At 47.0% G+C, this 27977-nt stretch overlaps 2 protein-coding genes across 5 annotated transcripts in view; both read right to left on the reverse strand.

Moving 5' to 3' along the window:
* Window positions 1-5186: 5186 nt before the first annotated feature.
* Window positions 5187-9298, reverse strand: LOC141993585 (transforming growth factor beta activator LRRC32-like). The gene is made up of 2 exons (XM_074963136.1): window positions 9179-9298; window positions 5187-7181 (listed from the first exon to the last, which is right to left on the reverse strand). Exons 1-2 carry the CDS (start codon window positions 9296-9298, stop codon window positions 5187-5189), a joined length of 2115 nt encoding a protein of 704 aa, XP_074819237.1.
* A 7804-nt stretch (window positions 9299-17102) lies between these two features.
* Window positions 17103-27977, reverse strand: part of EDA (ectodysplasin A) — a 185666-nt gene continuing 174791 nt past the window's right edge. The window contains exons 6-8 of one of the 4 annotated variants that reach the window (XM_074964498.1): window positions 27908-27959; window positions 22663-22778; window positions 17103-20348 (exon numbers count right to left, since the gene is read on the reverse strand). In XM_074964498.1, the coding sequence (XP_074820599.1) occupies window positions 20097-20348; window positions 22663-22778; window positions 27908-27959 (420 nt within the window). In that variant the 3' untranslated portion in view covers window positions 17103-20096. Of the gene's footprint in view, window positions 20349-22656; window positions 22788-27907; window positions 27960-27977 lie in introns of all 4 variants that reach the window. The other 3 variants (XM_074964496.1, XM_074964495.1, XM_074964494.1) reach the window with 3 other exon arrangements.

Raw genomic sequence — 27977 nt, forward strand, 5'->3', positions numbered from 1 at the left:
CATAACATTTGTGAAGGGAAGTGTGAAAGCTTCACTCAGGCATGGACCACGGAGGTTCAACACCTGGAGGCTGAATTTGAACAGCCAGAGACCAGGACTATTAGAGGGGCCCAGTGCGGGGCTGTAAGGATTAGGGATGCCTTGAGGGAGCAATTCGATGCTGAGAGCCACCAGTAATGTTTGGTGCCCTGCACGGGAGTGAAGTGCAGTGGCCCCAATGCTAGTAGGCATCAGTGTTTGCTACGTATGATGCACTGACTTGCAGTGCCTGTTGCTTTCCTGGGCTACGGTATCTTTTACCTAATGCAATAAAGAATGTTTTCAAAGCCAAAAAAATTCATTTATTGAAAAGAAACACAACTGCTGGGGAACAGAAAAGGCATGACACATCTGTGCTGTGTGGGAGGAGGGAAGGGGGCGGGGTGGGGAATGGGACAAGCACAGATTTGCGTATGTCTTGTTATCATATTCAGCCTTCCTGTCTGGAGTGTGGTGCAATGGGTGCTGCACTTCAGGCTGGCTAAAATGCATGGTGAAGGGGGCTGAGTGCAGTGGGTAAGGGTTGTAGTTTGCTGGGCTGGGTGGTGAAGCTACAGGTGTCAGAGGCAGTTGGTGGTGATAAGAAACCGGATGTTGGGTGAAGTGGGTTGGCGGTGACATGGGGGCACAAGGGAAAGAGTTTTGGGACAAGGCCTGCGGGGCAGGGGCAGGCGCGGATCTGCTCCGTCTGCAGTGCTATGAGCGCCTGCATTGAGTCTGGTTGGTGCTCCATAATGCTTAGCAGCCGCTTCACGCTTTGGTGCCGGTGATCTGCATTCTGCTGGTGGAGCCTCCTTTCAGTCTCCCACCACTCCTATACTTTTTGATTATCAGTAGGGACTGCTGCATAACTTCATGCAGAAGGTCCTCCTGGCTTCTTCGCAGCCGCTTCCTGATTCTTTGTAGCCTTTCGGCTGTTGATAACAAGGACGGCTGGGATCTCAAGGTTGCATCTGTAAAGCCAAAATGCAACACTTAACAGAGGCAGCATTGTTCACACCAGACAGAGCAATGATTCGACTGAACTTAAAGACAAGTACAGTGTACACAATAGCAGAAAGTGCCCGTCCCAAAGCGAGTGCACATAACCCAAGGGAGCCCCGAAATGGTGAGTAAACACAGGGGCAAGGAGGACTGATTGTTTCAAGGCCGTACTGTCCTCTGGGGTTCTGTGCCTTGGGGAGAGCCAACAGCTGCAGGGGGCCCCTATACTGAACTCTATCCCCACATTTTCCACAGGATGAGTTCGTCCTGGAAGATATCTCGCTGCTGAGGGTGACCTGGGGAGCAAGGGAGGGTCTTCTACTACAATGCGGCTTCTGCCCTGGCCCTAATGCTGCTTGCCTGTGTGCATCAATGGTCCCTCCAACCCTTTCGGCACAGTGGTGCGGACATGTTAGCCTTACTGGAACAAGGAACACAGTAGCTTTGCCAAGGAACCTGTGCAAGCGGATTGCCCAGCTTCTGCATGAGACCTTTGATGAGATCACTGAGGTCGATTTCTGCATTGTGAGAGAGCACATCAACGCCCTTTTCCGCATCTAGACATGCATGCAGCCCTAACCCTCCTCACCCCAAGAGCCCACACTGAACAACTTCCTTCCCAAAATAAAAGCCACTTACCGGGCACCTCCTCTGCTATTTGTTCTTCCTCAAACACTGTCCGCTGCTACTGGCTACCTTCCTCCTGGCTTGAAAACAGCTCCTGGCTGTATGCATATCGGGATGCCGGGCCGTCCTCTGGCTCTGGGCCCCCCGCTTCCTCAGCACCCTCGCTCCCGCTTTCCTCCTCTTGCCTTGTTGAACTCTGGGCTGCTAAGGCCTCTGGTGCTCTTCGGAGTAGAGGTGGGGTCGCCCCCCAGTATTGCATCCAGCTCTTTGTAGAAACGGCAGGTCGCAGGGGCAGCACTGGAGCGGCGATTTGCCTCTCAGGCTTTGCGGTAGGTGTTCTCCAGCTCCTGCACTGCAGAGTGTCCAGTCATGGCCTCTTTCCATCATGGCCCTTGATATCTGCCTGTAGGTATCATAATTCCTACTGCTGGAGCGCAGCTGGGACTGGACAGCTTCCTCCCCGCAAACACTGATGAGGTCCAGCACCTTTCCATTGCTCCATACTGGGGATCACCTGGCGCGTGGAGGCATGGTCACCTGGAAAGATGCGCTGAGAGCACTCCACGCCTGGCTGAGCAAACAGGAAGGGGGATTTCAAAATTCCCAGAGAATTTAAAGGGCGGGTCTGACAGTTGGTCACCTGAGGGCAGGGCAGTTGAGTTCAAAGTGATGACCAGAGTGGTTAGAACAGGCATTGTGGGACACTTCTGGAGGCTGATCAGAGCGCATTAATGGACCAGGGCATCCATACTGGTCCCACGGTGCTCCAGCCGGGGCGCAGCAAGCTTTATGCTTCTTGTGGAAGTGGATTACCAGGGGCGCTCCAGCCGTGGAGTCCAGGCGCTCTACGTGCCTTGCCAGTGTGGACACCTAGGAATTAGGGAGCCCAGGGCTGATTTAATGCACTCTAACTTGCAAGTGTGGCCAAGGCCTAACAAAGCTCTCAGTGGGGCACGGCAGGGCTGTCCTGGTTTAGAGTGCATGGAATGTACAACACTGAAGGCTTCTTCATGGGGGCAGGGGAAGGTGATGATGAATAAACCCTGTGAAGGCCAAGTCAGCATACTGTGGAATGCATAGAAAGTACAGCCTAGTATGTGGTTTAAATGAGGAACATTACTAACCAAGAGGCCACCCAAAATGCACATTTACAGCTTCAAAAACACCTGTCAAAAAACAACAGCACCTGCAACTGGGGCTTTGTTTATCATGAAACACCCTCTGAAGTAACCATGCCCTGGATATGCAGAGGGCATCCATCCCTCTCTCCCTTACCTTCTCTTGCATGATGATCACAGCTCTTGGGAGCAGCCAAATTGCTTATATAGCCCCAGTGGTGCGTGCACAGTGCTCTCCAGACAAATAAGAAAATACATCCCTGTCCTAAGGAGCTTCTAATGTACATGAGAAGGATAAATCCATAGACAACAACAAGAGCCTGGTGGGTAGGGAGGGAAGCACAGTGGAATAGAGACCAGCATAATCCCATGGCCTATCTTGGCCACAGTACCCTTCTGGATCAAAGAGAGTCTGAACTGAACACGGGAACATGGGCTCAGCTCCATCCAGTGGGATAGGCATAGATTCCCATTCATTCGGAAAGTCGGTTTGTCACAGCACGTAAGGCAGTAGTCGCAGACGTACAGACACAACGCAGGTGGCGGGGGGGGGGTGTGGGAGGTAGAGGGCAGCACCTTCTTTAGAGCAAAGTGTCCTTTATTTTACAATGAATCATTTAATGACAATTCATGAATAATTTAAACCTTTTCCAAATCCCACTCACTCTGCGGTACTCTGCAGCACCAGACATGTGTAGAGCTCGACTTGTAAACATTCCTGGGTGTCGCACTCAGTGTCAGGCTGGCTGGGGTGACAAAGACTAGAACTGAGGAACCCTGAAAAGCAATGGGTTTTGTCACAGCAAGCCTGGCAGCAACAGGGTGGAGAATGAATGTGTCTGAGCTCAAGCACAACTCCCATGATGCTAATGAGTGTTTCTCTTTGGCTTCCTGAGTCCCAGAAGGAGTAACCTGGCAGCTAGAGAGCTGCAGTCTCAGTACCACAGGAGCAGAGTCCCCTACTCGCCAGGCCCTGCTCAGCACCTCAGCTTTCAGGTCTCTGCTCCTGCAGCATCTTTTAAATTGATTGCTGATTATCTGGGGAGTGTGAGCACCAAAGGTGAGAGCGTTACTGGTTAGAAGAGTGACTGGGAGCTCTTTGCCTTGATGGCTTCCATGGGTGCCGGGGGGCAGCTTTCCCTGGAGCTAGACAGCCCAATGGCGCTCTCCTGTCATTGTGGAAGATGTCAGCCTGTCACAGCCACTGTAGGCTTATGACAAGTTTAGAAATTGTGGCTTGGCTGTCCTAGTTCAAGCTCTGCCTGCACGCTGACCTGAAAAGCTTAGGGGTTTTGACTACAGAGAGGCAGAGAATTTTCAACTCGGGTTCTTTTTGTTGAGGTAGATTCATTCCTATCACAATGGCCAAGAACATGGCAAGCCACCCTCAGGCACACTCTGCACTGCTCAGAGCCACTTAGAAGCGTCAACTCAGCACAAAGGTTTGGATGAAAGTTCAAGGGACAGGAGTGTCAACAAAGGGGAGAGTCACGTTTTTAAACAACATCCTGGGATTCTACAGAAATCACCCTCTCCCCCTTCCCCACAAGGCCATTTTTGATAATGTAAGCTGTTGTGTTTTGGGCCATTACAGGAGAATACACTACAGATTTGTTTACACGTCAAGTGCTACAGCCAAACAGCTGCTGTAGTGGAGACACTCACTACAGTGATGGAAAGGTTTTTTCTATTGCTGCGGTAAATCCTCTCCTTTGAGAGGCGGTTGCTAGATGAATTTTTCTGAGGACCTAGCAGTGTCTACATCAGGATTTAGCTCAGCTTAACTAAATCTCCCAGGGTGTGAACTTTTCACACCTCTGAGCACTGTAGCTAGGTTGACCTGTTTTAGGTGTAGACCAGGCCTAAAACTTCCTTACAAGGGGCGTTTCACATGACTCTGCAGCCCTCATATTGCAGGGGGGAAAGAAGGGGTGGGGGGCTTCTTGTTTACTAGGTTGACAAGTAAGAAGTATTTAATTTGCCTATTGAAAGGCCAAGTGACAACTCCTGGAGAATGCTGAACAACAGTTCTGTAGAATAACAATTCTGTTGCTGTGGAGATAACTATCTGCTCACAAACAGAAGAGGGTGGGTTCAGCTGTGAAGCAGGAGGGGGAGATCCATTCAAAGAGCAGCAACCTTGTTTCAGGGCAGGAAACCCATGAGGGAATTCTTTGTAAATACAACAATATTTCCACGGCTCCCACAATGAGCAGTTATCCCTTGCGCACACAAAAAAGCAGTATGGAGAGATGGCCCGTGGAGGCTACAGCATGTGTCTAAGCTGCTTGTATCAGGAGGGAGCACAGAATATTGATTTGATTTTGAATGTTTTATTGTCTTGTTTGTGAAGCCTTTAATAGTGAGGGGCAGGTGCCTAAAATACAATAAATATTATTCTCCCTCTCCTGCCCCGTACTATACTTCAGTAACTCTGTCTGTTACAATCTCTTCAGTTCTCTTTTCCTTATTTGGATGATAAGGAATGGGGTCCACCCTGTTGCTTGTGAAGCTCAGATACTTTGACAGCTTCTGATTCTTTTTCAGATGACAGAACATCCCGCAGCTGAGAAACAGAAAGCAAAGAGTGATCACCACCACCAATACCATCAGGTAGTGATTTCCTATCTGATGAGGACAAAGCCACGTGGGCTTGTTAGCTATCTTAGCTGAGAAGTTCCTGTTCTTGTCCTGATAAGAGCACAGAGTTTCATTCAGATCCAACACACTCACACGGGCAGCTTGTAGAATTTCCAGCCAGCTCAGTGCACAACAGCTAAAGGGGTTGCCAGCAACGTTCAGATGATTGAGGCTGCTGGACCATCTCATGGTGGCAGGTTTCTCTAAGGCCTGGAGGTTGTTATTGCAAATGTTCAGGTTTTCCAGTGGAGAGCAGACAAGATCAGGGGGCAAAAGACTCAACTTGTTGTCTGACATGTCCAAGTTTTTCAGCATCTTCAGACAAGGTAACTCTGTCTTTTTATTGTCCATCTGGTTTCCTCTCAGAGAGAGTTTCTGCAAGGAGAATTCCAGACCCTCCAGAGCTCCTTTTGGCATGAACAAGTCTTCATTCTCAGACAGATCCAGGGAGACCAAAGAGGTTTGGTTGAACATGAAAGGATATAGCCTCACAATGTTGTTCCTACGTAAACTCAGATACTTCAGCTGAGGTATGTCACAGAAGGATGTACAGTTACCTCTTTGAGCTGAGTTATGACCTGTTGGTATCTCTCTTCTATTAGCATTCTGGCTCTCACAAGGCTGGAGGCTGTTAGAACCAAGGTCAAGTGTTTCCAGTTTGGGCAGAATACCAAAAAACCACTGTGGCAAGGAATGAATGAAATTGCCTTGAAGATTCAATGATTGCACCGACAGAAAGGCATTGTCATGCATCACGCCTGGCTCCTTGCTTTTCATATCACCAGGAGGTGACTCCACAGCGATATTATGGAGACAGTTCTTAGCCATATTGAGATTCTGGAGGGAGCTCAGATTGTGAAGGAAAGTAACTGGGAACAAATACAACAGGTTACTGCTGAGATCTAAGTCAGTTATCTTTGACAGTCTAGCTGCTGCATTGTAAATATTCAAGGATATGTTAGGTCTTGCCATCTCATCATACCACAGTCTGAACTCTGCTGTATTGGTGGAACTTGGTGCCAAAGAGACCATGGCATTATCAGAGAGGTTTAAGTGTGTGAGGCGATGCATCTTGGGGAGCTCTGGAAAGTAGATCAGTTTGTTATGACTCAGATCTAGCACCTGAAGCTGGTACTGCTCCTTTCTCTCCTCTGTAACAAAGAACTCCAGGGCATTGTAGCTGAGATTTAAAATTTGCAGCTGTGTGAGGCTGAAGCCCGAGATACAGTGAAGGGAATTCATGGCTAAATTCACCACCTTTAGACTTACCAGAGCCTCAAAAGCGCCTTCCTCTATTTCCATGATGTAGTTGTTATGAAGGTTGATCTCTCTTAGCTGTTGAGTTCCCTGGAAGATGCTCCCTGGCAGCCTGGTCATCTTGTTCCAGGATAGATCCAGTTTCTTTAAAGAGGTGAGATTGCTGAAGTACGAGGCTGCCATATCACTGTCCAAATTATTTCCCGAAAGGTCCAGGACCTTTAGATTCCTCAGCGACCCGAAGGCTCTTCCATTGGTGAAGTAATTCCTATCAAGGTGGTTTGCAGCTAGGAGCAGAGAGTGAAGATGAGTTAGATGAGTCAGGGCCATTTCTGACACAGTTGCCAACTGGTTGAAATGCATGTTGAGGTGCTCTAGCTGCCCTAACTTTGATGTGCAGCTTTCCGTCAGGTTTTGGATGAAGTTGTCAGAGAGGTCGAGCTGCTTAACCCCATGGTCAAGCTTCTCTGGAAATGTGTGGAGGCCAAGACCTTGGCATGAGACCTGAACTGAGCTCTATGGAGAAACAAGGAAAGCCATCAATGAGAGTGAAGGAGCTCAGCCCAAACCTCATTTCAGACCTGGCTCCTCTCCTATCACACACACACACCTTACTGCTGTTTGGAATTTTACTAGAAATCCTCAGACACAAGCACGCGCTCCCCTTAGGCAAATACTTTCGACGTGGCGGGCTGAGATCAAGGCATAAGCGCCTTCACACACAGTTTCTAGCATAATCACAAATCTGACCTTGTGGGTGGGAAGCTCTTTCAGAGCTGTAGGGGGTTCTTTGTGACCCGGCTTTCTGAGGTACAGTGGGGGCTGGAACTCAGAGCCGTCCCTGGGTACGGCGAATCGTGGTGACCGTTCCAGGCCCCGTGCTTTGGGGGCCCCTGCAGGAGGGACTGATTGGGTGGCGAGGTCAGTCCCAGAAGTGACAGATTTGTCACTTCTGCACTGGGCCCCGCATCCCCCTAGGGAGGGCCCTGCTGGCACTATTACCTTCAGGGAAGCCCCTGAAGAAGCTCAGGTTATTGGTTTGTGCTGCTGAAACCCTCCAGACTGGGTGACACAGATGCACCTATGCTGGGCCAGCAGATCACAGCTTAGAGTCAACGAAGGAACCACACAGCACCTCTGCTTCCTCTCCTGAACAAAAATAAGGCACGAGGGAGGCAGACAGCTCCTGACTGCTAGGTCAGCACTGTTCATTGGCTGATCTCAGGTACCATCATCACCATCCTTTTCCCTCCACCGGCAAGGGTCTGTGTCACACTCACTGGGCTGCAGATGGGTATGAGACTGTGTGGAGTCTGCCAGCTGCATCCCAAAGCCTAGGCTGCAGTGGGGTGCGTGTCCTGATGGCTTCTCTGTGCCATGTGCCACTCCCCCAAGCACAGCCCTCAGTCAGGCACATATCCAAGGAGGGGACAGGGAGAGAAGAATAGTTCCCATTGGGACCTGCCTCGTCATTTGTTATCCCACAATGAGAAACCTCAATCCTCTGGCAGCCACAATCCTCCCTCAAGTGTCAAGTGATCCATCCCACCTCCTCTAACCACAGCCTATCACTTAGCGAGTGGAAAAAGACACAGCCAGGGGTGTGATCAAGTCAGGAGGCAGTGCCATGACCTCTGTCCCTTGTTTTCAAGCTGTAGTTTGTCATTCTCTTGAGTGACTGGCTGGGAGCAAGCTCCAGCTTTAGCGCCTGGCCATGAAGAAAAAAAGATGTCTAGGGGTTAGTGCTCTCACTGTCACTGGGGAGACCGGGTTTGAGTTCAGGCCCATGTTCCCTGGCTCTCCAGGCCAAGACAGCCAGGGAGTAGAAGCTGGGTGGGTATAAGGGGAGGAGAAAGCCATCGATCTCATTGCTTACTGGGGCCCAGACGGTGTCCTCCTCTCTGTGCTTTGTCCCCCACATTCTAATTCTAGAGATCTGGTGTTTCACCAACTGGTCCCCAAAGGGGAGCCACCCCGGAGATCAGTCACAGAAAAGTGGGGGAGGAACAGACAATACAAGGTGACAAGATGTGTTCAGGGTATTTAGCGTTTCCTGGCCCCATACATACAAGTGCTGTGTCGAGCCTCACTCAGACACATGGTATCCAAAAAGCTGCCCAAGACAGTGTCTGTCTGGTAGAAACTGCTGAAGATGAGGGGTAACGATATCTCAGGGTGACAAAATGAAAGCACCTGGGTACAAGGCTAATGGTGAAAGGGGGGAGATTACAAGGCAGAGGTGGGGGGAGAGAGGCTTGAAGACAAGGTCTGAAAGTCCTTGAGGCAGAGAGAGACAAGAAAGTGTAAGAGAGGGGACATTAAAAAGACAGGCTATTGAAGAGGTGGCTGCTAGGCTGAGGTGGTCAGAGTTTTGGGGGAAGATTTTCAAAATCTGGTTTTAAACTTTCAGTATCACAGCAGGGTGTGAGCACAACCAGCAGTTCCTGTCTGAGACCCACCGGGGGCATTGTTTGGCTATTAAATCACAAAGGATCCTGGGCAATTAGCCTTACCTGCTGGCATGGCAGAGGGTTTGGGCTCACCTCCGCACTAGGCTGGGCTTTGAGAACAGATGGAAGCAGCCAGAGCAGCAAATATCCTCTTTCAGCCAGCCGGTGTTCTGACAGAAACATGATGGGCTCCAGGAGCAAGCAGCCCCTTCCCACTGCTTCTGTGCTCTCATCTGGGCTAAGGGAAAGAAAGACTTCTATATAAATAGGCTCCAGTGCGGGCTTGGGGAAGGAGATAGTGTGTGGGAGTCCCAGCTATGGTAGTGGGAAAATAAAGATATAAGCCTCTGACGGGGAAAAACAGTATATAAAGCCACAAAGGAAAGAGAAACTAGGGAACAGGGGGTGGAGATGCCACTACACATACTTCCAGGTGATCATTTGAAACTATAAAGGAAATAAATATCAGAAAATGGAGCAGATAAGGCCCAGGGAAGGAGAGGAGTTTTTGTGGGTATTCCCCAGTTTGGAAACCACACTGTTGTCCAAAGGGTTTGTCCTAGGGTCTTATCTGCAGCCACCTCCTGCTGTGCTCTGGGTCAGAACTCACAGCTAAGCCTGGTTAGCTTGGATAGGGGATCCCAAGCGAGCAATTAGACACTGTAGGAAATGCTGGGCTCAGGCTAGCACCTAAGACCAGATGGTGCCACCAGGCAAAATGTAAACTGGAAGAGTAGGGTCCCCTTTGCTGCCCAAGCTGGAATAGTCACAGGTGGGAGGTGCTAGACATTTGAGGGGAATCAAATCCCTTTCTGTGGTGATAAACAGCACTGGGGTCATTGTTCAGCACTACTGGCCATGCCTTCCTCCATGAGATGAGGGGGAGATGAGGCTGGAGTGAGCCTGGAGAGGGAATTCCCTTCTCCCTCTCTGGGCTACTGCAGCTCATGCAGAGGGAAATTTTACAACAACACCTGACCCTTTGCTGGGGAGCGAATGCACCAAGGGTTTTACCATCCAGCTCCCATGAATGAATCACCCAGCACAGTCCTGAGGTGAAGTCCAGCTCACACCCTCACGAGGGGTTTCCTGCACCTGGAGTATCCCATGGGCTCCACTGGTGCTTCTGCTAGGGGGTGCCCAGTCTCCCACAGCCCATGGGCTCCTTCTATTCCCAGGATCAGAGAAGCCTCTCAAAGGGATGGGGGATGGAGCCTCCCTGAGCTACATGAAAAGGGAGGCGAGGGCAGAAGAGATGGGCTCAGAGAGGTGACCCGTTTAAACCCCTGGCATTCCACCTTCCCCTCGCCCCCAGACAGTAACAAATGTACCAAGAGGGGAACATGCCCAACCCAACCACACAGCTCTGAGCAGCAGCAGCCAGCAAGAGCCTTTGACCTCCAGCGTAGGGCGCAGTGCACAGAGAACAGAAGCCATCACTGGGGTGAGTGAGCAATGAGTCTGCAGTCTCAGTCCAGGGCTCTGTGAATAGGTGTTCACAACATCCCCTCACCCCCAGTTAGCCCCGAACTGAATGGGCCACAGAGAATGACCACCTGTCTTTCCCTGGACAGGGTGCAACAGGCATGGGCAGGAGCCAGAGGTATATGTGGGTGATGGGAACGGGAACTTGTGCTGCCACTGCCCACTGCATTATCACCATGTCCTCCTCCTGGGCCCCTAATGGTGTGAAGCTTGGCTGGAAGATGATTGCCTGGTATTTACACTGCACTGGGGGAGAAAGGGGAGAGAGAGGGGATTTTCCTATGACAGCCTCATATTTAGGGTGACCAGATGTCTCGTTTTTATAGAGACAGTCCCATTTTTGGGGACTTTTTCTTATATAGGCATCTATTACCCCCACCCCATCCCGTTTTTTCACAGTTGCTATCTGGTCACCCTACTCATATTAGCTCCCCCAGTACCAGCATATCTCAAAAAAGAATTTTTCTGTGGTCACATATCCAGGGCCACTCTGCCACCTACTGGTTGGTCCATACATGTCACAACAAGAATGTTTGGCTGCTGGGACAGTTCATGGGATATTTTGCTAAGTGGACTTTTTTTGTTTGTTTGGCTCAATGCTGTTGATTCTTCATTCCTTTTCTGCAGCAGGCAGCACCGCCACTACCCAGTTTGCACAAGAGCTTTTATATTGTGGGAAAGCTCTTTGTTTCTTATGGTTCAGGTCTCAAGCAAAATGCAGTGCTGAGGGTCAGATGCACCTCAGTGAATAAACAGGGCTCTTAGGGGTGAGTAGAGAATCCTGTGGAAGTTCTAGTCTCTGGACTGGAAAACCAGGTACAATGCTTTAAATCCATCTTCTTGGTCAGTCCTCACCGGGTGCAGGGCCCCTGAAGGCATCAGCTCTTCTAAACCTTGCTTGTTCATATTGATTCTATTGAAGGCCTGGGTTTCAGGCCATGAAGGCAAACGCAGACCTTAGAGAGAGCAAGCCTTTATTGTTCTTTAGAGACAATCAAAAGATGTCACAAAATGTATACAGCTCCAAAAAACATGGAATCTCCATTTAGGGAGACACTGGCCTCCAGCTCTCTAGCTCACCTCCTCCATCCAGCTTCACCACCCCTAGCAAGGAGCAGAGGAGTAGGAAGGGAGTACAGGGAAGGGAACAAAGTTAACCTCTCTCCTGGTATGGGTGACCTAACTCCCTAGCACAAGACCCAGGCTCTGTGCATCCCCTAGCCTTTTTCCACATCCCCAGAGTGTCAGATGGGGGAACCCAAACAAATTCCTCTGTGCACTTTAAATAGCTGGTTTTGGCCTTTAGGGTGAAATTAACTGAAAGTCCCTGATCAGACTCTGGCAAACTCATGCACTCCTTGGAGAATCCCCAGCATTTCCATCCAAAGGCTGGGAATTCCCTGTGCCTATCCATGTCTGTTCTGCCCTTTGGAAGAGGAAGAGGTGTCAATGCTGGCACCAATGACAGCAGCAATAGTGATGGGCATATCTGCACCATCTGGAACACAGACACTCTCAAAGAGAACAGCCGTCCTGGGAAATGTCTTGGTGCCAGAAGAGGTATCTTGTGCCTGTGCTGAAGATAGTGCCATGGTGAGTTTGGCAGCATGAAAGAGAGCCTGCTTGGACCCCTGAATATAGGGCCACATGAGTAATTGAACATGGCCCTGCATAATATCTTTCACAAGGCAAGTTGAATTGGGCTCTCTGGAGGGGGCCAGAAGAACTTACACAGCTGGTTCAGAGGGGATCCCATCTTCCTCCATTATGTTCTGGATGGAAGTTGGAGGCAAATACTGCTGTGGGGATTCAAGCAGTGGCAATGTAGCCAACAGCTTTGAGGGGGGTCTCCAACAAGAGGATGGTGGTGATGGTGTCAGCATTGGAGGCCTGAACTGAGGAGGAGTATGTGCCAAAGATGACAGCAGCACTGGTAAGGAGTCCCCAAAGGAAACGTGTCGGTGCTGGAGGAGAATGATGCCTCCTGTTTTTCTTCTCCTTGGCCTCTCTCTGCAAGTTGGATGCTACCTCTTCTCCTTTTGCTCTGGGGGAGGGTCACATGGAGATCTGGAAGCCTGCCTTTTGTTTACAGCATCGACCAGCATCTATTCTAACAGGCCCAAAGGAGTCTTCAGTGCTGTCACAGACCAGTGTGCCAGTGTGGACTGTCTACATGGAGCTTGTGGTGAAGGATGGTGCGAGATGGAAAGCTCAGCCTCTGCAAGCATTTGCTTCGGAAAGGTGACCTCAGGCCCGATATTGCGGGAAGTGCCAAGGCAGGAGTGGCGAGGTGCCTCTATGGCCTCTTTAGAAGCAGACCTCAAGCTTCCTGCAGGAGTATCGGGTCAGTTTACTCGAATGCTTGCAGCCTGAGCTAACTGTCCCTCCTTGTCTGAGGAGTACAACATGGCAAGTCATGCACTGGGGCACACTGTGTGATTGTCCCGGGCCTGGGGCATGGGACACATGCATCTGTCTCGGGGAAGATGGCTGAGCAAAGTGCTCATCTTTTGAACCCCATATGGAATTTGAGATCCGACATGGTCCTGGAGGTAACCCAAGACCAACATCCAATAATTGGTCACTAACAAAAACTAACAACAATTAGCGGTGACTATCCAAAGAGCACGGGCTCATAGACCAGAGAAGACTCGTGCTGTGAGTTCTTGGTGGCAGTGGCAAAGGAGCTGAGGGGTGCATTCCCTTATACAGATGGAGCCAGTGATGTCGTTCCGAATACAAGCGTGCGACTGTCCCCCCCCAGGGGCAACTGCTTTTCTGTACAGCTCCACAGCTCAGCATCAGAGGCGTTGAGTCCCATCAGTGGGAATACAAGGAGAACCTGCTCTTGTGGCTTGACACTGCTTCTGGGTGTTTCTCAGACAGAGCTAGACTGGGGGCGGCTGGGCAGTACCTGGCCAGACATGCTGCTTGACCCCAGCTCCTGGGTCTGGCTGTCCTAATGGTTTCAGCAACACTGCCCCGTTCAGGGGGAGAAGGGAAGAGTGGCCACGCACCAGCAGTGCAACAGGCGTTAGTGCTGTAATGGGCCAGCATGCTCTGCACACAGGAATAAGCTAGTAACTTTAGGCTCCCTGCCTCACACCACATCCTTCCTTCTCTGAATGAGGTGACCTGTCGGCAGGTCCATGATATAATACAGCACCTGCAAAACAAACGGCACAAAGCAGAGAGCCCAGATACTTCAGAGGGAATCTCCCCCCCCACCAGTTTGAGAGTCCGAGCATGGTTCAGAGTGAGCAGGTGTCTATCACAACACACACCATCACATCTGGCCCTGACTAGCCCCCTTGTTGATAGACTCAGTAGAGAGGCCAAGGAGACTGAGTCCCCCTTTCCCACTTAGTGGGAGTTTTTCAGGGCTGGGGGGTAAGGCAGACTGGCAGGGAATGGAGTGTGCACCTCCCATCAACACAACCATCTCACTTTGGACTGAAAATAAAGCTCCTGTTTTGCAGTAATGCCTCTACCCTGGGACTTTGGCTAATGGGGTACAGTTCAGTCCCTTCTTTTGCATACTTAATGCCCATTCCCAGCTGGATGGCCTGTGTCTCGGAGGGCTGGCATTCCCCAGTCACTGTGATATCTCTCTGGTGTCCAGGCTTCGAGCAGAGGGAGCTCTCATGCACGCATCTTGGGGAATGGGTCATGAGTGTGAGCTGTGAACTGCTCTAGATCCTGCTCCCCAGGCCATATATCAGGGAGTTACTGTTCATCTATAATGGGCCAGTTCTGCTTCTCTCTCAGGCTGGCTCCCTTCTTGCTAGTCACTCTCCATGGGGTGATTACAGTCAAGAGTGGCCCTAGCCATTTTGGCAGCCAGGGCAGAAAACATTTTTGGTGCCCTCCTGCCCCGAGTGGCCAATCAGCAAGCAAAAATGGCCAGCCAGTCAGAGCTGAGGAAAACAAAAAGCCAAGTGGAATAGCAGTACTGTGCCCTGGAAGGAGGCACCTGCTCGCCTGACCCTAGAATCCGTCCTGAGTACAGTGTCTTCTGGCTCCACATGAATCCAAGAAAGGAGACCCCTGGCCATTACTGAACAATGCTGAAGAGGTCAGGGTTCTGTACCATTAAAACAATGCAGCACAAGGGAGCCCTAGCATGCAAAAATCATAAGGCAGGCCCCCAAAACGATAAGATTGCTTAAAAGTCATGAGATTTAAAAATATAAATCTGGGGGTTCTTTTCTCTTCTGAGCACTTAGGGTGCACTCAGTTCACATTTTCAATATTTTCTCTGCAACCATAAATACCAGAAACTTTCATTTTTAACTAAAAGCTGTGATTCTCATGCAATCTCCATCCCAGTAGCTGGGGCTGTAAGAAAAATACCAGCTATGGGGAGACTCATCATAAAATTGTGAGAACTGGCAACACAAACTGCTAGCAGACAGAAGGTTCTAAAGGGGAAAAAAGAAATGTTTCAGCTGGGACTGAACTAGGTCAAATCAGGAAAAAGCTTTATTTGCAAAGAAAATACTGACAATTTACATAAACTTACATCCCAGTTTATATACAGTATGTATATTTTATATACAGATAGTGTCTTGAATGAAGATGCTGACTCACAATGCAGCATCACTAGATCACTGTGCAGCTCATACAACAGTAAGACGGGCTCGGAGTTGCTGTATCTGTGACCAAAACTCCTTTGCCATACTATTTTCATTAACGAGCCCGAGTGGAGGTTTACTGGAAGCAATGATTCATAAACTGTTGACTCAAAGGAAACGACACATAAACCTCATCTTGTAGGTATTTGTAAAGATACGCAACAACAACAACAAAATACGATTGCTTCCTATTGCAAACTCAAGTGGGTAGAGCGTACAATCCAAGAGCCAGAAACACTCATCTGCAGGATGATGGGGGTAATAAAAAGAAAGGGGGGAGGGACCTTGCTGCATGATGGACTGAAGTTCAGCCTTCAAAAACTAGATGGCTGACACTGCTTATTCCAAGTCACCAAAGGTTTTGTTCCTAATGCTCCCTGCAGGCACAGTCTGCTCTCAGAAGAGACAGCTGGAAGAGATGGAGGCACAGAATAATGAAACGTACTACACTGCTATTTGTTTCAACAGTGAGTGAGCTTCTGTATGCAGCAAGTGGTGTTAAGCCTGCATTCATACTTATTTGCAGCATTTCTGCATTCCAAACCGATTCAAAAGCATCTCAGTGAGATGCGTAGCCTGAACACAGCACTTGTGGATAAATCCTCAATTCAGTGGGGTGACCTTTAGACTACCATAAAATACACACTTGCTTCTCTTTGCTCTAAAAACTTGTGGCAAGGCTGCTGTGAGCTGGAGAACAGCAACAGGATTCTGTTTCGGGGCAGGAGGGGCACTAAAACTGGAAAGACCAATAAGTAGCTGGACAACTCGGGAAGCTCAGGACTAATTCTCTTCACTGTCTCTCCCAAGAGGGATAAAAGGGCAGAATTGCTGAGATGAAGGGGATCTCCCGACCTGTGATGGCTCCCATGATTGTGAGAACAATTGATCCACCCAGCTTCATTTGTTCAATTCAGAATACTTATCTAAACACAAATGCTGGCACTATTCCATCATTGCATTTTAATTTCTAGTGTTCTTTAAGAGGAACATCGCAGTCCAGTGATGACCAGGCACGATTTGTCAGTAGGAGCAGGGCTATTTAAGTCCTCAATAGGTTAAGAAGGCAACCTGCTTATCTGTGTAAGAAAGGCACTTGGGAATAGCAAAGGCAGCAGGTCAATCATTCCAAGGTAGACAGCTCACAACTAAAGGCATCTACTGCAGATATTTGCTTCTTTTCACAATGGCCTGACTGTAGCAGCATTTCCAGTTTCTCTAAAAACTGTCTCCACAGAAAGAGTTTTGGGGGTTTAAAACTGTATATTGTAAATCAGTGACCATTTGCTACTTTTCTGCAACTGGGTCACAGCTAGCAATAAAACGACAGTTAAGGCCCACTGGTGAGGGTGGAGGAAGCAGATTGCTACTCAAAGAGAAAGGGCTGAGACAAAAACAGGAAGGCAGCAGGGGCTGCATTTGCAGAACACAGCACCACAAACACACACCAGAATTCCCGATATGCTCGACATTTGTCCATTACCGAAGCACTCCCTTGTCTCAACCCGATTAGCAACGCCTGTCAGACTGGAAGACATCACAGTGGATGACTGAAGCAAGCCCCTATTTTCCCTAGTATCTTGTTAAACTCTCTCACAGTGCCTCTTTTCGCCCCTGGTGACTACTAGAATCTGGTCTCACACCTCTTCTGCTCAACTTTCTTCGCACCACCAGAAAATTAAACAGGGGCCCTGAGATGTCTCAGAAAGAAGCCATGCTATAACCTAGGTTAGGGGTGGGCAAACTTTTTGGCCTGAGGGCCATATCGGGGAATAGAAATTGTATGGCGAGCCATGAATGCTCATAAAATTGGGGTTAGGGTGTGGGAGGGGGGGAGGGCTCCAGTTAGGGGTGTGGGTTCTGGGGTGGGGCTGGGGATGAGGGGTTTGGGGTGCAGGAGGGTGCTCCGTGCTGGGATTGAGGGGTTTGGAGAGCGGGAGGTGGATCAGGGCTGGGGCAGGGGGTCGGGGCATGGGGAGAGGCTTGGGGTGCAGGCTCTGAGCAGGGCTTACCCTCAAGTGGCTCACAGAAGCAGTGGCATGTCCCTTCTCTGGCTCCTAGGCATGGAGCGGAACCTGACCCTTAGAGCAGGGCCATGCCAGGGCTTCCAGGAGCCGCATGGTGCGGCCCTGACCCAGCTCCCCAGCGGGAGCTTGCGGGCTGGCTTAAAACAGCTCACAGACTGGGCCGTAGTTTGCCCACGCCTGACCTAGGTGAACTTACAATAAGTTAGTCATTTTAATAATGTAGTCTAATACTCCATTAATGAGATTTTGCTGCTAGAGAAGCCATTAGGTTTTCATTTATAAAAAGGCTCTTTATGGCCCAATTCACACTCTCATGCCAGCAGTGAAGACAATGGAGTTAAATTCACTTATGCCAGTGATGAATTTGGCCCTCAACATACTATCAGAGTTCTTCAGGTCATTTGCTCCCCAGCCTCCTGTGCTCGATGCCATGGAACTCAAGTTACACTGAATCCATCATTTGGTCTAATGAAAAATCAGAAAAGGTGCATTTCACTAACTGAACATACAAGAAATTAAAGCTGATGAGGAAGGTGCTATTCTGTTCCTTCCGGAGTCCTTCATTGCTGTTCTATGTACATGCTAGGAGGAATGCTAGACAGAGACACATGGTGCTCCCCACAGTGAGTGCTCTGCCATTGCACAGATGGAATATTGCTGCGTAGTGGGAGCCATATCATTCAGCTGGGAATCATGGGGCCTAGCAGAATGGGACATAAGAGCTTAACTAACTCCATCATCCCCTTCCCGGTCATTTCACAACTTTTGCTTGTCCCTAGTCTTGTCGTTTAAGTAGACTGTATTCGAAAGTATTATTGTTAATGAGTTGGTTAACAGAGGTTCCCATCACACACATTTCCCAACTTCTTTGTTATCAGAAGAATATGTCTTTCTAATTCATCCTGAGGGAAACAAACCACTGAAAACTAGTTAAATATCCTAATGCTCATGCTAGTCCAACATGTTGAGGCTGGAAAGGAGGCAGATCATATGAAGAAAAGAACAACAGGGAATTTGTGCACTTATGGCATAACTATACCCCTCCAATGAGTAGTGATGCCTGAAGTCAAAGGCTAGTTCCCCCTATGATGCATCTGTCTCATAGGAATGGCAGTCCTTGGAAGGTGCTTTTCTCCTTATACATTGACATCGCTCATTATGAATGGGGAAGAACAGGAAAGCTAAGGGTACTCCGGGCTGAAGAGTATAGGTTGGAATCTTAGGTGGCCAATCCAATTACTGCCTTTGTGGTGCTGATAGAGGGTCATTTTCAAATGCCAATAGGTTATCACTGTCAAGTAGTCCTTATTGGTAAAGAGGAAAGTAGCACCAGGCTGTCTGTTTAGGATTTTCTTCCAAACTCCAGAAATTCATTTTTATTTTAATATATTGACTGAGATATCACCCTCCCATATATAATCTGTATTTTTGGGAAAAGCTCTGTTCAAAGATGGCCAGTTTTTTTTTTTAAAAGGGTATGATACAGAGGAGTGAATAAAGCTCTTTCCACTTCTCCAATTCAAGTACAGGTCTTGGATTTAGATCTCACCAATCAAATGGAAATAGTAGGAAAGAGCTGCTCAGAAAGCCTGAAGAAACATAGTCTTCGAGTTTTTCCATTAGTGCCTAAAAGGTATATTTGGACTAGAATCAGTTGAGTCCAGAGAAAAGAGAAGTGGGAAGGGTGTGTATGTGTTGGACCAAAGTTTTCAGTACAGGTCTTGTTGGAAAATAGTTAACCACCAATTACACTGTCTTTCTGATAGAGAAGGGCAGACAAGAAATGAAAGATTCTTCACTAGGGTAGAAAAAGAATAAAGCTCCTAAAACCCAGCACATAATTGCCAATAACACAGAAAAGATTTCCCTGTTTGCTTGTATATGTTAATCTTAAAAATACCCATTTCAGTGGGTGCTGCAGAGTGTGTATGTGGGTAGTCGTGTTTGCAGCATGCTGCACTATGAAGCCTGTGTAAATATTTCCTCATATGCAACATGTTAGTTTTGTAAAATCACAAGTTGCTGTTGCAACACCACCACTTCCAGGAAGTGCCCATTAGAGCAACTTAAACCTCTGGGCATGTGGCAGGAGCTTAAAGTACCAGTGGCACTGAAACATCTTGTGGTCATAGCTGCCTAGAGCATTTCAATGCTGGGCTTGCAAAATGCTGAGAGTTTCTTTTACGTGGTATCATTTTATTTTGTGACTATGTTTTAATGCTCATCAAATGCTCATTGCATCTGCAGCCTGCTTCCAAGCCCTCAACCTACTTATTCTTACAGTCCAGAGGATGAATGTAAATATCACTGACCAGGGATCATTCTCACCTTTCACATTGCAACACCATTGCCCTAATTTAGAACTCTCCCTCATAGGTGGAGAAAACCCACAGGTTTCTTGCCCTAAGTGTGCAAAGGCAGCAGTGTATGAGTGCCTAGAGAGAACAACTCCTCAGAAAGCCTGTCTTTTCTCGCCTTCTGCTGCTGCTGCCATGGATGCTATAGCTAGTGCAACATAAAAGCAGGAAACCCATATCATTCCTACCACAAATCTTGGGTGAGGACCACAGAGCAGAATATCAGTGCAGTAATACTTGAAACACTGAGGCAAGAAAGGACATGCGAGCCTTTCTTCCTCACAATGCTTTCTCAACTGCCTTTCCAATGCAAGTCTCTATGCAAATCACAGGTGACCTTGCTTTTCCTGTATCCACATAAAGAAATAAATAGCTCTGGATCAGTTTTCTTTGTGGCTGTATGATAGAACCCCCTCATATTCTTTTGAAAAGCAGCACTGTGCAGTTCTGGGAGACTCCATGTATATGCCAAGTTCATCTAAGATGTTGGTGCGTCTCCTAGCCGTATGGCCCCAAAGAAAGTTGTGTGCTTGCTCATGTTGATGGAGATGTCAGCATGGACCATTTTCACTGCAATCTTCTGCCTGGCTTTGAGGAGACAGACCCCAGCTGTGTAACAGGTGTTGAAGTTGGTCTTGCCTGTCTCAATACTCCGGGTGCACTGTAGGAATGGCTTTTCATCCACCACCACCTCATAGCTGGCAAAATCTGTGAAGTTTATGTAGTACACCTATGAAGCAGGAGGAAGAAATGGTGTTATGGAGAGGGCAGAGGTGTGTTTGTGCCCCAGGAAACCACCCACTTCTTGCTGCAAATGTGCTCATGCATGTGCACCTTTCCCCAATTAAACACGGATCACTTCCATAGTCCCTCTATACCTACATCTACAGTGGGCTGGCTCACTCTTAGCAAGCAGCACAAACAAGACCTTTATATGCCATATCCTACAAACACAAAACATGAGGGTGAGCAAGCATGGAAGTATTTGTGAATGGAGGCAACTCCCCCAGAAGCAAAGATTTAGGTGGGAATCCGGACAGGGACCAGCACAGCTCTCTCTTTATTAAAAAGGGAACTCAAGTGCTGCTGTAAAATAAAACATATTTAAAATATGCCACTAACAGAAAACTACAACCAGACTTAACCATTACAAATAGCTTCTCCTTTTAAAAGAGCCTATTTTAAGCTCAGGTCCTCCTTCACCTATCTGCCAAGCCTAGCTTTCAGGATCTCAGAGTCCCCTGTAGCCTGCCATTAATAATGCTCTAGGATGAACTATCTGAGGTGCTTTCAAAGTCATCTGCTATTATAGGGGATAAACAGACTCTTGAACTCAGGCCTGGGCAGGTAAATGAAAGGGGAAATGATCTTAAAATACTTGGATTGAAAGTATAATATTAATAGAGCTGCTATTTTTAAATCCACCCAGCGATTCTGTTACTGATTCAGGACATTTATGTTTTAACCTTGTTTTATTTTCCTGCAAAAGATGTTCCACACCCTTTAAAACATTGATACTGAAGAACTGAAGGACGTATGGTAGAAGTCTGTATGGGGAGTGGTAATCTCAGAGGACAATGGCAGGGCTTATGCATCTGATGAGGGGAAGCCAGTCATCCTGGAGGCAATGGGTATTTGTTAGGTTTCCATAGTGTGTGGACTTTCACTGAGTTGAATCCCATCCTGCTGATGCATGGCTGAAAGGAAATCTCATCACTGCACAGACACTGCCCAATAGAAGCTCACCTCCACCGCACTGCTAGCATATTGTCCCAAACAAAGAAAAGTTAGCTCTACTTTTTCCTTAACAGATTTCACAGTACAAAGTCTTCAGTGCTGAAATGCTGTTGCCAGTAATTGTCAGTGTGAGTTTAAGGGAACAATTTTACTCCAATTTGCAGCCTATATATTGGTGCACAGCTCCATGGAAGAGACTCTGATTAACTCATGTTTGGAGTCTGTACTGCCTACCTTGGAACTGTTACTTACACACAGACAAGTCATAAGAAGATGCAGCTGATACTATAAATCTGGAGTAAAGCTATTTTAATTATGGAGCCTCATGGAAGCCCTTTTGCCAACTGCAGAGTTTCTAAAATCTGTTCCAGTGTCGATACAGCTTTTCTCTGCAGAGGTCAATGGAGACACTATGGAGGGACTGGGATGAAGTTTAGAAGCTCTGCAGCTGCCTCATTTCCTGTGGAGTTCAGAAGCTCCAGGACATGGGGTTATCAGGATATTGAGACATCCCAATTAAACAATCCTTCTCCTGAATAACACTTGGGTGGAGGAAACAGTTCTCTGGGAGATGCCATGTTAAGAAGTGTACTGTATAATCATCATCACCATCATCTATTTACACAGCACTTTGCATCCTGGAGGATTCCAAAGCCCTTTACAGACTACATACATACACTGCACCCATCTCTGGAGTGAACTGCAGCGGCTGTTTTACAGCACACAGCCATGCTACACAATGATTTTGGAAGAGTATTGTATCCATTTAAAACCACAAGAGGAATTTGGGAGGCAGAATGGAATTACCTAACTTGGAATTTGGCCATGACACCAGGGTTAACAGTCCTACATTTATAAACGGTGACATGGGATCTTAAATGATCATAAGTAGTCAGGACTTTGGCTTTATCTCTCTCTTAAAAGACAGCACCTCCAGCAGCAAAGTGACCTCTAGCTTCCTTCTGGGCTTGTTGTTCAGTACTGACTTGGAATGCGAGTAACTGCACAATAGAATGTATGGAGAAAAAACCAGCAGGATTCATGGCATATGGAATTTTGTATTGAGTCTGCATGTAGGCTCAGTAACTAATGCCTTATAGCTTGTATTACGGTATAATACATGACTTTGCACTCCCCAAAATTTAACGTCCTCTTCCTCTACTCACATCCTAGAACATGAAATGGTTCAGAGCACATACAAGTTCCTGGCCTTTGCTGGCTCTCTGGAGCCCCCTTGTGGTTCATGCAAGGCTTTTCATTTTGAATACAGGAATAGGAGTTAGGCCTAGGACCGTACTCACTTCTACCTGACTATAGATGAAGTATGTGCCGTCCACCAATACCTCCAGCTCCCCACTGCGTGCATGCAGCTTAAACACCTTGGGGTTCATAATGATGCGAGACCAGTCATTGAGCACTCCACCTGAAAGATCTCAGTATGAGAAAATGGCAGTCACTCAGTACCCGTCAGAATGAAAAGCGCAGTAGCAACACAAACACAATTACAGATTACAGATATCTTACATATAAAATAAATATATTAAAAGAATACTAAAGTTTCAAAGTCAAGCACTCAAAGTTAGGAAATGCCAGAATTAAGGATGCCAGTAGATTAATTCAGCCCCCTTCTGTGTCAGCCTTATGATACTGTCTTTAATTTCATGTTATACTATTTCTTGCACAAGCACCCTGCCTCATTCAGTGTAACAGGTGGATGGTGCTCACTGAATGGTAGATATTCAATATTTCTTTTCAGTATATGGCCCTAGGCCTCATTTACTGCACACCATTCATAGTCTGGACTGAATGCAGAATGATTATTTCCTCCTGGGTGTGTCTGTGGAACGCTCACCATAATCTGAGTGCTTCACAAACATTAATGAATTTATTCTGACAACACTCCTATGAGGAGAGGTGCTATTATTATCCCCATTTTAGAGGGAGGAAACTGAGGCACAGAGAGAATTAAGCCAAAATTGTCAAATGTCCACTAATTTTGGGTCCCCAACTTGAGACATCTAAGGCCTGATTTTTCAGAGTACTTCACATTTACATAGCACTTTATGTATTCAAAGAACAGCTCCCATTGACTTCAACTGCAGTTCAGAGAATTCTGCACTTCTGTAACTCAGGCTCCAGGTGTCTTATGTTGGGCACCTGGAGAATAACGGAACACACAATTAGTGGCCTCCTGTAAGAAGTTTGGTATAAGTGACTTACTTAGCATCACATAGGAACTCTGTGGCAGAGACAGGTAGAATTCTATTCTCCAGGGCAGCATTCAACTGCCTTTACCATGAGACCATCTTATCTCTTCCTGCAACCCCCTGCCTCATTCCCTGCAGAGTTTCCAACTTCTTCAACAAATGAGGCAAAGTCCTACAGATAACAGCCTAATTCACTACACAACCCTGATTCATCCCAGAGGAGGTACATCCTATGCACTGAATGAAATGAGGTCATGTGGGAAGAATAGTATGTGATCCTGTAACTAAAGGCTGTCTCATAAATGCATATGCACAAGGGGGTCAAATTAAGTTTGTATGGGCAACCTTGATTCTGGCATTTCGTAACTTTTGAATGCTTGAATTTGCAACCTTAACATTCTTTTAACACGGTTTTCTTTGTATGTACTTTTCTAGATTTAAAATAATAAAAATAAAAACAAAAATTTCATCATATGGTACTATACTGACTAACACTTGAGTCTTTAATGAGGCTGGAACCTTTAGATCCACAACACAGACCTCTACCACTAGACCTAATGGAGTAATTGGTAGCAGTAGTAGGCTGTTATCCTCTATATGAGCCAGCCACTAGAGCGGGATGAGACACACACTTCGCTGGTTCTTTTCACAGCTATTTGCTGCCAGCAGGGGACTGCTGGCATCCACAAATACGGTTTTGATTTACAGGCTCTGTGGGGGAATGTGTTCTAGTGGTTATAGATAGTTCCACCCAGTTCTCCCATGGCTAATTCTTTTGTCCCAGTCTATCTCTGCTCCTATCCCCTCCCCACCAAACCTGCCTTTCCCCTCTTCTCCTGTCTACATGCAAGTCAGGGTGTTTCTTCCTTCTCCTCAAGGTTGCTTGGGTGGCAGCGGGGGAACCTTTGAGAATGCAGCAGTGAGTCTACTTTGCTCTCACTTTTGGTGCCAGGCACATTAGCCTCCAGAAGATGGGAGGAACAACTGCAGGATAATTCTTATTCATAAGTTCTGTGGGAATGGAACATGCTCACTGTGGTTGCCATGGAGCTCTATGGTGATGGATCATGCTCAGTACAGATGGAATGTTCAGAGAATTTTACTGCCAAATGTACATACTTCTACTGAGAATGTGCAAACAGTAATTTTCAAAGGCTTATAATTTGGTGAAATTTGGATGCACCAAAGGGGATCTCTCTCAACCTGTGGGTGACCCACTTGCCATATTTCACGTCCCTGCTTGAAAGCAGGAACCTCTCAATGAAAGTTGTAAACATTAAAAAAAGAAAACCACCACCACAGGCAAAACAATGTGTTTTCCCGTAATATAATTATCAGAAATAGCTGTAACATTTCTCTGAAACTTCAGAAAAAATTCAGCCTGAGATAGACACTTGGCATGAGAAATTTTAGCACCAATGGTTAAAGTTTGGCAATGTTATAAAGCAATGAAAATACGCTCTTTCAATGGATAGCATGGGGCAGCCTTAACTATAAACATTGCTATATTAGCTACGAGGCAGTAAGGGGCACCCACTTCCCCCCTCCCTCCTTCTCCTGGAGCCCTCGGAGCACTCTGCAGCAGCCTCCTGTGTGTGAATGGAGAGCATGCTGAGCTGTAGCTGCTCTGTCTCTCCTCAGCTGACCTTGCTTAAATTAATCTCTATACGAGATGACTGGCAGACTGCTAATGTCATGCTGATTTTTTTTAAAGGCTCCAGAGGTGATCCTGGCAATTGCAGGCCAGGAAGTCTAAATTTAGTACCAGGCAAACTAGTTTAAACTACAATAAAGAACAGAATTATCAGGCACATGGATGAACGCGATTTGTTGGGGAAGAGTCAACAACACGGCCTTTGGGAAATCATGCCTCATAGATCAATAGAATTCTTTGATGGTGTCAACAAACATGTGGACAAGGGAGATCCAGTGGATATGGTGTACCTGGACTTTCAGAAAGCCTTTGACAAGGTCCCTCATCAAAGGCTCTTAAGCCAAGTAAGGAGTCATGGGAGAAGAGGGAAGGTGCTTTCATGGACGAGTAACAGGTTAACAGACAGGAAACAGAACATAGGATTAAATGTTCAGTTTTCACAGTGGAGAGAGGTAAATAGCGGGGACTCCCAAAGATCTGTACTGGGACCAGTGCTGTACAACACAGTCACAGATGAGCTGGAAAAAGGGGTAAACAGTGAGGTGGCAAAATTTGCAGATGATACAAAATTGCTCAAGATAGTTAAATTCAAAGCAGACTGCAAAGAGTTACAAAGGGATCTCATAAAACCGGGTAACTGGGCAACAAAATGCCAGATGAAATTCAGTGTTGATAAATGCAAAGTAATGCACACCAGAAAACATAATCCCAACTATACATACAAAATGATGGGGTCTAAATTAGCTGTTACCACTCAAGAAAGATCTTGGAGTAATTGTGGATTGCGCTCTGAAAGTATTTACTCAATGTGCAGCAGCAGTCAAAAAACCTAACAAAATTTCAGAAACCATTAGGAAAAGGAAACACAGAAAATATCATAATGCTAGTCTATAGATCCATGGTATGCTCATGCCTTGAATACTGCATGAAGTTCTAGTTGCCCCATTTCAAAAGAGATATTAGAATTGGAAAAAGTACAGAGAAAGGCAACAAAAATGATTAGGGGTATGGAACAGATTAAAATGACTGGGATTAATCATCCTGCAAAAGAAATGACTGAGAGGGAATATGATAGAGGTCTATAAAATCAAGACTGGTGTGGAGAAAGTAAGTAAGGAAGTATTATTTACTTTTTCTCATAACACAAGAACTTGGGTCACCCAATGAAGTTAATAGGCAGCAGGTTTAAAACAAACAAAAGGAAGTATTTCTTTACACAATGCACAGTCAACCTGTGGAATTTATTGCCAGGGCATGTTGTGAAGGCCAAAAGTATAACTGGGTTCAAAACAGACTTAGATAAATTCATGGATGATAGGTTCATCAATGGCTATTAGCCAAGATGGTCAGAGATACAACCCCATAGTCTGGGTATCCCTAAGCCTCTGATTGCTAGAAGCTGGGATTGGATGACAGGGGATGGATCACTCAATAAATTGCCCTGTTCTGTTCACTGCCTCTGAAGCATCTGGCACTAGCCATTGTTGGAAGACAGGATATTGGGCTAGATGGACCATTCGTCTGACCCAGGATGGACATTCTTATGTTCTTATGAGTGTCTTGGGATACTACATAGGAAATATGATAAATGTTCCAGTGACTTGGCTTGGGTCCAGGCAGGGGAGCACTTCTCACAGAATTTCTCCCCTTCCAACATAACCACAGGAGTTGAACCACAGGGAGAAAGGAGGCATCTGATGAATCTTGTGACCCTCCTATGGGCAGAGAGAAAAGAAACCGTTATGTAAATTGGAGAGGGACATAAGATCAGTTTTGATGGGGGAAGAGAGCATAAGCTCAATTTTACTGCAAGATCAAAATTACTGGAGGGAACAGCAACACATAGAGGATCAATTATACCAGCAGAGGAGAAGACAAGGTCAAATTTGCTGAGGATGAGTAGAGGGAGAAAGGATCAATTTGCGAGGTGAGTTAATGAAAAAAGATTTAGTAAGTTTGGGGGAAGAAAAGACCATCAACTAGTTGGATGGGAGGATCAACTGGCTGAGGGGTGGGTACTTAGGATAGATGGAGCTGGACTGATGTGCTTGATACATTGGAGGTCAGAGATTTGGGGAGGCTGAGGTGAAAGTGAAGAGTGTGGGTAGAGATTTGATTTGGAGTCTAGGGGGTTAGAAGAGTAGAAAGGTCCATTGACTGGAAACTTTGGGAAGGGAACAGAGAATTGATAGGGACAGAGAATGTATTGATGGACTGGGAGCTACAGAATGGAGTAGGGTACTAGTGGACAGAGGATGGATTGCTGAAAAATGGAGGTAGGCATAGGACACATTCAGGACTGAAGGGAGGGAAGAAGATAGATTGGGGAAGAGGACTCGTTCTGTAGAGGGGAGAATGGGTTCAGTTGGTTTGAGGAGGCAGATAATCTATTTGGAGATCAGCAAGTGGGCAGAGGATGGACTGGGACAGAATTATTTGGAGAGACTTGTGTGTTTTAGGATAGTGGAGAAGAGGATGGATGAGGCATAAAAGATAGTTGGATTGATGGGGCTGGGGGCAGCAGGAAGTCTTACTGTCACTTAGGGAGGCTAACAGAGGACCATATTGAGAAGACCATGAGCTGAACTAGTGTCTCATACTATGTGGTATATTGCATAGAAAGCCCAGCTATGAAACTGAGGGTGCAGGATGGGACCCTTTCAGTGGTTGACAATCTCTTGTCATTCTTACCATTCTTTACTTGAATTGCTGATCCTTGGCCCTGGAGATGAACCACAGCTGGCTGCAAATAAGAGTACAG

This window comes from Natator depressus, chromosome 9 (genome assembly GCF_965152275.1).
Source record: "Natator depressus isolate rNatDep1 chromosome 9, rNatDep2.hap1, whole genome shotgun sequence".
In the NCBI taxonomy this organism is placed as follows: domain Eukaryota; kingdom Metazoa; phylum Chordata; order Testudines; family Cheloniidae; genus Natator; species Natator depressus.

Coding starts and splice junctions, on each gene's coding strand:
- LOC141993585 (XM_074963136.1), bottom strand. CDS start 9,298: ATGTTTCTGTCAGAACACCGGCTGGCTGAAAGAGGATATTTGCTGCTC. Junction 7,182..9,178: donor ACCCTCTGCCATGCCAGCAG/GTAAGGCTAATT, acceptor GTTTCTCCATAG/AGCTCAGTTCAGGTCTCATG.